This window comes from Hoplias malabaricus, chromosome 6 (assembly GCF_029633855.1).
Source record: "Hoplias malabaricus isolate fHopMal1 chromosome 6, fHopMal1.hap1, whole genome shotgun sequence".
NCBI classification, from domain to species: domain Eukaryota; kingdom Metazoa; phylum Chordata; class Actinopteri; order Characiformes; family Erythrinidae; genus Hoplias; species Hoplias malabaricus.
In genome coordinates, this window is record NC_089805.1 from 38,237,049 (window position 1) to 38,247,635 (window position 10,587).

General features: G+C 39.2%; 1 protein-coding gene across 3 annotated transcripts in view; it reads left to right on the forward strand.

Moving 5' to 3' along the window:
- The window catches only part of col16a1 (collagen, type XVI, alpha 1), a 103,959-nt gene extending 93,440 nt beyond the window's left edge, over positions 1 to 10,519 (forward strand). For all 3 annotated transcript variants that reach the window (XM_066674431.1, XM_066674433.1, XM_066674432.1), the window contains 7 exons: positions 101 to 136; positions 633 to 677; positions 4,074 to 4,271; positions 4,422 to 4,485; positions 5,452 to 5,628; positions 5,708 to 5,785; positions 7,579 to 10,519. In XM_066674431.1, the coding sequence (XP_066530528.1) occupies positions 101 to 136; positions 633 to 677; positions 4,074 to 4,271; positions 4,422 to 4,485; positions 5,452 to 5,628; positions 5,708 to 5,785; positions 7,579 to 7,775 (795 nt within the window). In that variant the 3' untranslated portion in view covers positions 7,776 to 10,519. The remainder of the gene's footprint in view (positions 1 to 100; positions 137 to 632; positions 678 to 4,073; positions 4,272 to 4,421; positions 4,486 to 5,451; positions 5,629 to 5,707; positions 5,786 to 7,578) is intronic.
- The last annotated feature ends 68 nt before the right edge of the window (positions 10,520 to 10,587 follow it).

Below are 10,587 nucleotides of genomic sequence, written 5' to 3' on the forward strand. Positions count from 1 at the left end.
TCTCTCACTCACACACAAACACACACACTTAACCTCCTGTGTCTTAACTGTCTTAATACATGGAATACATGTTTTGTTTTTTTTTTGCCTCATTTTTCAGGGAGAACCGGGCAGTGATGGTGGTGCGGGTAAAGATGTAAGTCTCATTAAGAAGTCATGACAAAAACTAATTATGATAAATTTAGCTTTAGAACATAATAATGCAGATATGTGGCTTTAGTGTAACTGTCACATCTGCCCAAGCTAGTTCTTCCCCAAACCACCAGAGGCAGAGCTCACCAGAATACTAGTTCAGGTTCCTCAACTGTATGTAATTAACATTTGTTTGAGTATTTAAGCTCACTGTTTTGTGGATTATGTTGCTAGTTTGTTTGACCTCAATCGGCCATTCTGAGTGTGATTTAAATATTGTTGTGACTTCCTGTTTTTTACTTCTGCCTTTGGATATTGTTTAGTTTTTTGATTGTCCCTAACCACCATTTTAAGGCATAGAAAATCTAACTATAAAGATACTTTATCTAAAGCTGTATTAAAATATTAACAAAACATTTTAATTATTTTTTGATTGGTTTAAGAATTAAATTTAGGAATAAAGAAATAATTCTTTGCATTTTTCTTTACCTGTGGCTCAGGGAACACCAGGCCTGCCCGGAGAGACTGGTCAACAGGGACTGAAGGTATGTCAGTTTTGTTGTTTTGGAACGTTGTAAAAAAAAACAACAAAATACATATTTACTTCTAGAGTACTGTGCAAAAGGTTTAGGCACCTGAGAAAATGAGATTTATAAGGGCAATTATCTGATATTATTTGCTCAAAAAGCCGCTAACATTAGCATAAAAACGACTTGCACAGCACTGTAAGTTAACACAGGAACATGTCAATGAAAGACAATAATAATATAGTACATTCATATTTAATATATCATTGATTTTTACACTTGTAACAATGATTAAAATAATAAATATATAAATATATATAAATAGAACTCTGTTTATAGCCAGTGTTGTTAAAGTCCTGGAGCTGTTGGGCTGATATTGCGGCATATTCTGCAGGCACCTTGTGCAAACATTGAGATTTAATTGGATAAATCACATGGCAGCACAGTTGCCAGTGAACTATTATTAGAGTACAGTAATCATCCTGTTATTTTGCGGTTATTTGCATGTGTTTGTTTAGTCATTAACAACAAATTTACTTAAAAAAATTAATTCCGTCTAAGAATCAGACTCAGACTTATTTAGACCAGGTTTTTATCTTTAGTTATACAGCAGCTCTCTGCACAGAGGAACAGACAGTAGATGTTTGACACAGAATATCCCAACTGGAGTTGTATCATGCAGACAGACAAGACACCTGTAAACATGCATGCCAAAGCCCACACAGTGGAAGGTATAAGAATAGTGCATCACCTAAATACGCTGTAATTGTTCAGTGGTGATATTGCGTGAGGAAAGATTATTTTCTGCCGTCTGGTTGTTTATAAACCCTCATTTGTCTGAAGTGTCTGCCTGAGGGGTGGAGCTGAAAGAGGTGATGACCAAGGAGCCAGAATGCAGAAACAAACAATGATTCCTCTGCCCGTTTCCTTCTTCTGGATGTGTGTTAGGGTTAAGGTGCAGGGTGGCCAGGCTGACATTGTTGGTCTTTTCTGCAGACCTTATGATACGCTACAGTTGGTGAATGTTGTGTTTGGTTGCAGAGCTGCACCAGACTGTGATGGAGGAGGTAATGATAGATTCTGTAATGGCTGTGTAGACCTGGACCAGCAGCTGCTGAAGCAGAATGAACTATTTCAGCTGGCGGCGGAAATACATACTCTATCTTAGTGATAGTGTTGATTTTGGAGTCCCATTTTGGGTTGATAGGGGTTATGGTCCCTGGAACTTAAGGACCCTTCATCCATCACTGCCTTGTCTAGGATAGTGAGGAGATCCACGTTGGCATCTGAGAGATCCTCCCAGCACAGACGTCTAAAGTTGGGAGAGGTGTGCACAGTTGCTTTAGTCTTAATTAAGAATTAATACTGGGGATGCCATTTGAGACATTTGAGAAGCTTATTAATTAATTTACAGATGGGTTTTAAGAGTACTTGGTAAGAAAAAAGCACAAAAATGGCAATATTTTGAGGATGCCAGAACTGGAATTGGGAGCTTGAAACTACTATTAGTTAAAAGACAACAGTAACAGCTGGCTGGGTTTGATGCTCAAAGTATTTTTACTCATAATGGTGGGAGATGCAGAGTAGCTTGAAATGAAATACAGTCAAGATATATAGCCCATAAAAGAATGAAATGGGATACATTGCCATATCAAGTCATGTCCCTACTTAGACCCACTTTGCCACCTGCCGACCTCCAGAGAAGTGTGTGTAGATATTCTAAGTTAAATAAGAACGTTTGTACTTGCCCCCAGTAAATGTAAAGCAAAAGTGGCTGTTGCAGTATAGAGCTTGGTAATCTATGAAATAAATATAGACGATTTGACCCAGAATCTGACATGGAAGTCAGGCTGTGAGGATCTGAATACGGAGTGTGAACACAACATCATCATATGCATAAGTGTTAGGCACCTGAACAAAAAGAGATTTACAAAGCTGACTGTTTGTTCTGTATGTGAACATATTGGTTTAACCCTTTCCAGACCTCTCCTTATCACAGTTCAGTTTTAATTTTGTTTTTGTATTCATTGAAATTATATTTTCTTTACTCGGACTGCTTCCCCCATGACCTTGTCCTGGATAAGAGGTGGATAATGGATGGATGGATGGATGAAATTATTTATCATTTTATAAAAAAACACCACACTTATTGATAGCTTATATTATTTTATTTAATCATAATGGTAGGTGCTCCGGTTTCCTCCCACAGTCCAAAAGCACACGCTGGTAGGTGGATTGGCGACTCCAAAGTGTCTGTAGGTGTGAGTGTGTGTTGCCCTGTGAAGGACTCGCGCCCCCTCCAGGGTGTATTCCCGCCTTGCGCCCAATGATTCCAGGTAGGCTCTGGACCCACTGCGACCCTGAACTGGATAAGCGCTTACAGATAATGAATGAATAACGGTAGGTGCCTAAAAGTTTTGGAACTTTTGTTTGAGACAAATCCAAACCCATTGACAGCCGGGTTCTGTCAAGTTTGAACATATATTTCAAGCTCTATTACACCATATATCCACTACCCTGATGCACTTCTGCAGATTTACCCACTTACTCAACCATCACACATTAATACAGAAAGACTGTCTGGCTGGAGTGAAGAGGTGAAGATGCTTCTACTCAAATCCTCAGCAGGAGCTTGTCAGCGTGCAGGCACTTAACTGACTTACTCTCACTAATGCTATTGAAGCTGCTGCTTTGGAGCGTGTTAATGTTCATCAGCCTCACTGTGAAGATTAGAGGCTTGTCATGGAGGTTACAGAACGTCAAGAGCCATGACATAAACTTCCACCCTACAAGTGTTTTCATAGAGAGCTTATTTAGTTGAAAACTGCATTTAGAGGCTCACATAGAGTCTACCATGTGAAACACTTATTCATACACTATTTTCACATGTATGTGTAATTAAAGAATATAAACTAAACTGGACTGAAGGATATCACAGGATTTCCTAAGTTTTGTTCATTTCCATATTCGACCACTCGTTAGGTTTCTCTCATTCAGTTTATGCTTTAAAGTTGAGGGGGTGTAGATTAACATTAGATGCTTCTAGCTGGGCAAATGTTCTCTTCAAACAGTCACTAAAACAATTTCAGTTTATAGTTCAACACGCTTGGAGAAGAACAATAAATTCCTAGTTCTGTTATGTTAGCTAACGGACACCAGCGCTGGCTAGTATTGGGTTGAACAATGGTTAAAGGGAGGGCCAATTTGCTTAGAGAATGAGCAAGGCTGTCTTCTACTGTCTGCTGGACTCCTGAATGCCTGAGGCATCACCAAGGAAGCAAAGTTTTGTGTACATTTGTGCAAACTTGTGAACTTATTTTGTGTTCAGATTAATCCTCTTTGTGTTAGCCCTTTTATTTTTTGTGATCTATTAATCACATGCATAAATCATAATATTTATTGTTGTTTCCTAAGGGTGAAGCAGGGACACCTGGGCCAAGGGGACCACCAGGAGAGCGTGGACGTCCTGGACCACCAGGAGGAGGAGCACTCTACTCCTCTAAAGACTCCGGAGGAATCATGGGGCCCACAGGACCACGTGGAGAAAGAGGAAGCCCTGGGTCCCCTGGACATGCTGGATCCCCTGGACCACCTGGAATCCCAGGAAATGATGTAATAGCAGCTGCCAGTATACTACAGAGAGAACTAAAATAAAATTATAATTATTTATAAAAGTGTCAAGTGTATAAATATGCTTGAATATTTTTGACAGCAAAGAGCACCACTGTTTATGTTTTTTTTTTTTTTTCTTTTCCTTTTCAGGCTGTTGTCAACTATGAGGAGATCAGGTCTTTCATCAGACAGCAGGTCATTAAAATCTTCGATGGTGAGGAAACTTGTGCAGTCTCTTTGCTTCCATATTAATTTCCACAAGTCAAAAACAGTGACACATTTCAAGGAGAAAAAATAAAAAAAAATGTTTTAATTACCACAAACAAGACCATTATTCTCAGAAAGTAGCACCAGAATTAGTAACACTTTGTTTGCAGGTACATTAGTCATTGTAAGCTGATCATAAGACAGCCTGGTTTGTGTGTGTTGACACATGATAATATTAATAAGAACTTACTCCAAAAACATGCATAGCAAATTGTAATTAGCTTGGGGTGGGATATACAATAGATATAGTAAAATACTGCAATGATGGAGGGGCGGCACGGGGTGTCGCAGTCACACAGCTCCAGGGGCCTGGAGGTTGTGGGTCCGATTCCCGCTCCGGGTGCCTGTCTGTGAGGAGTTGGTGTGTTCTCCCTGTGTCCGCGTGGGTTTCCTCCGGGTGCTCCGGTTTCCTCCCACGGCCCAAAAACACATGTTGGTAGGTGGATTGGCGACTCAAAAGTGTCCGAATGTGTGATATTGTATCTTTTTTTTTTCTACATAGACTTTTTACAGAAAAATGTTGAAATAACTTTTATTATTAATTTTTTAAAGTGTTTACAATATTTTTTTATTTTAATTGTGATAATGTCATTTAAAAGAATGTCCAGACTTCTTTTTATAATCAACCAGTAAGAGCAGCCTTTCATTTTAAAGGCTGAATGTGGCGTGCCAGACTATTTGTTGTGGTTGCTGTAATTTAATTGGCAGCTCTTGTGATATGAAAATTGCCGTAAAACAGTTCATCTTCAAATAGTCCTAAATTACCAAAAAAAAGGGAATATAATAGTCATAAGAATGTTACTCCAGAATATTAATAACATTAATTTGGGGTTATTAATTTTCATTTGGATGAAAAGTTTGGAACCCTTTGGCTTAAGGTCTAACTTTGATTAATGTTCCCTTGTCTCCCCAGAGCGAATGGGCTACTACATGTCACGTATGCAGACGCCTGTGGAGATGGTAGCACCACCTGGACGCCCTGGACCCCCAGGAAAAGATGGAAACCCAGGAATGCCAGGACCCCCAGGGATACCAGGTCGTCAAGGACAGATCGGGAGGGAGGGCAGACAGGGACCTATTGGCCCTCCAGGTAAGTCCTCGTTTTTCCCAAAACTAACAGCATACCCCAAGAGATCAGTGTTTTACTCACAGCTGGAATGTGTCTGCAGGCCCTCATGGTGTAAAGGGAGAGAAAGGAGATAAGGGTGTAGGAGAAATGGGAGATTCCGGACCTCCAGGCGCTCCAGGTGAGAGCTCAGATAATTGTGTTTGAAGGTACAGGTCAGAATATGGAATGTACAATCTCGGTTAAATATTTTTGTCCTGTCCTATATAACCTCTTCTAGAAGACGTCAGCTGATTAGATGCCAGTGTCTATACTTCAAGTAAATCATCTTATTAAATTATTAATAATGCACGAGTCCTATAATGGTTACAGTAACACATCACGGCAGTAGAATTATCACAGCATAGTAGTAGCACAGCTAGAGATACAGCTCTACCATGAAGTCTATGCCTTTGGCATGGTCATGATGTCTGTTGACTGTAAATCTACTATGTGGTTGGAGATTTGTAAGTACCTGTTATGGTTTTATGAATTCAGCTTAGTGGGTGAACCTACTGTGACCCAGACGTTCTAAGAAATGAAATACAATGCAATGCTCTGGAGCAGCTGGACATGGCTGTATATTATGATGCCTGTTACAAGCAGATGGGTATAGGCCAGATGCAGTATTGGGCTGCAGAGCGGTGAAACTGCATTTCTCAAGTGATGGGTGTTAATTGGAGTGGTCATTGTGATCCAAAACTAACACCAGCACTTAACCTTGATAAGAAATAAACTTTTGGATGAATGCAATCAAATGTTCGCGGGAACGCTCCAACATTAAGTCTAAATTCTGAGGTTTGGCTGTTACTGAAAAAAAAAGATCAAATTACTGTACCTATTATTAAATGGATAGTTACTAGTTTCATAACATTATTCATTAGCTAAAGTTTTGGAATTGTGACAGACATTAGTAATTTTATGCATGACAGGAGTCTTTGCCTGGTCAGAGTTGTGTGTTGCAGAAGTGTAATGGTGCTTTTCCATTGCATGGAACCTAAATGACTCCACTCAGCTAGGCTCTGCTCTTTTGCTTTTCCTCTGGCTAAATCTTGTACCTGGACCCTTGAACCAGGTATTTTTTCAATCCTTGCTCATGTCGGGTTCCAACTGTACAGATTTGGTACTAAATCGTGATGTGTAAACCCTACAGAGCACTGATTGGTCACAGGGACATGTCAATCACCATGAAATGCTGAGCTCCAGCTCAAACTGGCTGCTTGTAAAATCTCTTAAGTGACAGCAGCTTTCACATTTATTTTTATCGGACTCACAACGGCAGCTCGTAACATTACCTCAAGGTGTTTAAAGAGGTTCAAAAGCTCCTTGAGTTGATAGCTGAAGAAAATCTTCAAGGAAAACAAATCTGTGACAACTGGGGCGCAGAGCCGTGTTCAATCCAAAACACAAACAAACAAACAAAAAAAAAAACATGCGATTACACAACGAGTAAAACAGTGCCAAATTTCCTTCCATGTTTTTTTTGTGGTTTTCAAAGCTCACGATTCTTGTTAGAGATGGGGTTTTGCGACGTCACTGGTTCATTTCACGGGGGAGCTGTGCTAGTGAAAAAACTACGAGCTGAGTCAAGTCGAGTAGAGCCAGACCCATGCAGTGGAAAAGCACCATAAGTGACCAGTGACAACATTTAACACTAGAATTAGTAAAGCATCCACCCTCTTTCCCTGCTGTGAAGTTCTGTTCTTCAAGAGTTAAAATTAACTTAGAATTGATTTCTACTTATAACACCAATAGGATATATCATTTTTGGGTTTTTTGTTTGTTCTTTGCATATGGCCCTCTGATTATTTGGCAAGAAGGAGGGGTCTTGTCTTCAGTCTTAGTTAAACAATTATTTCTAAATGAATCATATATGATTCTCGCTGAGCCCTTTATTTTGAACTCACTTCTCTCCCAACATATTCCTTCCGTCAGGTGTTCCTGGACCCCCAGGCTATGGTAAGTTGGGACCACCAGGCTCTCCTGGTCAACAGGGTATCCCTGGAATTCCTGGACCCCCGGGACCTACTGGACAGAAGGGTAAAGAAGGCCGTTGTCATCCCTCTGACTGTATGAGTGGGCCTGTGGAGTACAACCCTAAGGGCCCACTAGTCAAAGGTCCTATGTACTAGACACCGTTTGAGGGAACAAGAGAGAGTTAAATGGAAAGGATAAGACCCAAAGATCTGCCTTTTTATCAATGAATCTGCCTGTTTTTGCACCTGAGAAGATCTTTAGAGAGCGAGTGGAATATATGGGCATTTGTGTCATCGATATGGCGAAGCCTACTGGGCCGGGTTTCTGGAGTCCTATATAAGCTATCAATTAAAGGTGCCAAAGGATTAGAATTTCCCTGCAACCACTACCACAAGGGCAGCAAGGCTACAAACTCTCTTGGAATACCTGGATTATCCATCCATCATGTCTATCTTTTATTTGGATTTCTCTACCGTCTGATTCTGAGTTCCTGTTTACCAATGCTTTACTGAAGACTCCTGGATTTAAGGGCCCTAGCCAAACGGCTTTTCCTCTTCCAACTCCACTACCTTCAAAACACTCCTATATTGGCTACGACTGTGTCATCAGTGAAACGTTCAACCATGAGCCTTTCCTGCCAATGTTACATATTTGCACCATGATTTTTTTTGTAGTCCTGAAATGCTTTTCCAGCAAATAATTCTGGGTTTTCTTGGCAGCTGTTACATTTTTGCTGATTTACTGCTTTGCTGAGTCAATGTGTCACAGATATTTCACACTGTCCCTTCTGGAATAGTATCCCTTAACCTGAACCTAATGTCGCCAGACGTCCTAAAAGAAAATCCGTTCAATCTTGTTTTTTTGTGCCAAGATACTCTTCTCAACTCCACTCCATTAGGGTTATGGTGCTTGTAAAGGTACAAAGGAGATATATTGATGCCTATTTCCCTTTGGACTTGTGTTGTACATATTTGTATTTATATGTAGTGGCTTTTTATACATTTTTAAATGATTGGCATCAGCATGACAATCCTTATTTTTGTCATATCCAATATTGTGGTATTTTTTTAAAAAAAAAAAAAGCACTAAACAAGTCAATAATTTGTACAAATTTGTTGGTTCGAATATTTTTTAATTGATTTGAAAATTTAAAGCTATTAAATCATATAGAAAGATAATATTTTGAGCAATTTTAGTGACACCACATCCTTCCAAACCTCCACTGCTCTTAGGCCTTTTACACTTGAACTCCTGTGGTTGATATACTGTGCCACTTTGAGGTAAACCACATATTTCCTCTGATATTCTTTTTGCTTTCGGAATATGTTTAGCATCCATAATTCTCTGTGCTTTCACATTCATCAGGAGAAAGGCATCAGCTTCACCATCATCCATAGTTTATAGTTTTCATGGCATGGTTTGAAAGCTCTCCTGATACATTCACCACGCTGCTGTGTCAGCCAGACGCCAGCCTGATGCTTTTACCGTCAGCACTTTATCCTCTCTCTGTCAGAGCTGCACAGCTCTCTCTGTGTGGGTGTGTGTACGAGTGATGCCTTTGATTTTTTAAAACTAAAGGAGCCAAACCACTCCTTGTGGTCTTTGTTTACGGTTAGGGCCAAGGTTTCGATTTGTGTCAAATACAGATTAAAGTTAATACTTACATTAAGGCCAGTGCTTTGTCATCACAAGTACTGAGTTCTGCTTCAGATTTTAAAGCAATAAATTCCACAGCTTTTTTGAGTTATTTCAGTTAAATGCAACTTGCATATTTGTAGTTATCTTAATTAGTCTATTTAATGTGGTCAAAATCTCAGATGGGTTTAAAAAATACGTAGTTTGGAGGGTGATGCCACCCGTTTTTACAATTCAGTTATCCGTCTTTCTTTGATGTAGCTTTTAGAGGCCCTTCAATTGTCTGGTTCCTGTCATTACCAATTTGGGACCAAATCTAAAATGTACTTTCCTAGTTCTATAAAACTGCTCAACATTACACTGTTTACATCATATCCCTGCTGGCATTCTCCCTTAAATTGAGCCTAGTCATTAAAACAATGAATGGTTGGTTTTTTATCAGCTCAGCTTTCTTTATTTGGGGTCATTGCTAATTCCCAAACACACACTAAGACTCAAGGCTATGCTTTGGGGGAGGTGAGTGTGGTGGGTTTCTTTCTCACAGATGGCTGTGAGGTCACTGTGATTTAAATTCATGGTCTCCTGATGATGAGTAGTTACACAGATGAGCCAAAAAAGCTGTGCAAATGGCTGCTTTAAAATCTGTCCTAGCATTTTTTTTTACAGTGATAGTAAATTTAGTAAAATGGTTAGAGGTGAGTTTGGGACCACGTATAGGTGTAGTTTATAGGAATAAAAGCCAATAACATCTAGTTTTGCTGCCAAAAGTCCACCATTTTTATCATTTTTTTTGTGTATGTGAGAACTGTTTGTACATTTAATTATGCAAAAACACATTGATTATAATATCAGAAATATAGTTGCTTTGTTAGAATTTGCTAGAAATGAGAAACAAAGAACAAACTCTTCTACTGTGACAAATGTGTCCAATGTTTAATCTTCATTGAATGAAGCCTAGAAAATGCACCTGGAAAACCCTTAGCACTTGACAATTTCTGCAGTTCTTCCAAATGTCAGTGTGGAGTTTTAGCTAAAAACCTATATCTCAGTTAAATGTACATTAAATGACAGAGCGTGTAAATGATCTAGAATTGCTTGCTGTTTCATTTCATATTGCAATGCTTCAAAAAATCACAAACTTATTAAAACAAAACAAAAAAAAAAACATCATTACTTATAGATCCATTTGTGTTGTTCATGTTGTAGCAGCTTTTGTGCAAATATTTTTTCTAAAGAAAGTTAAGGAAAGCAATAAAGTTTTTAAAGCAGACTGGCATCGATTAATTCAAAGAATATAAACACACTCATGCAGTTTATTACCTAAAGCAATGA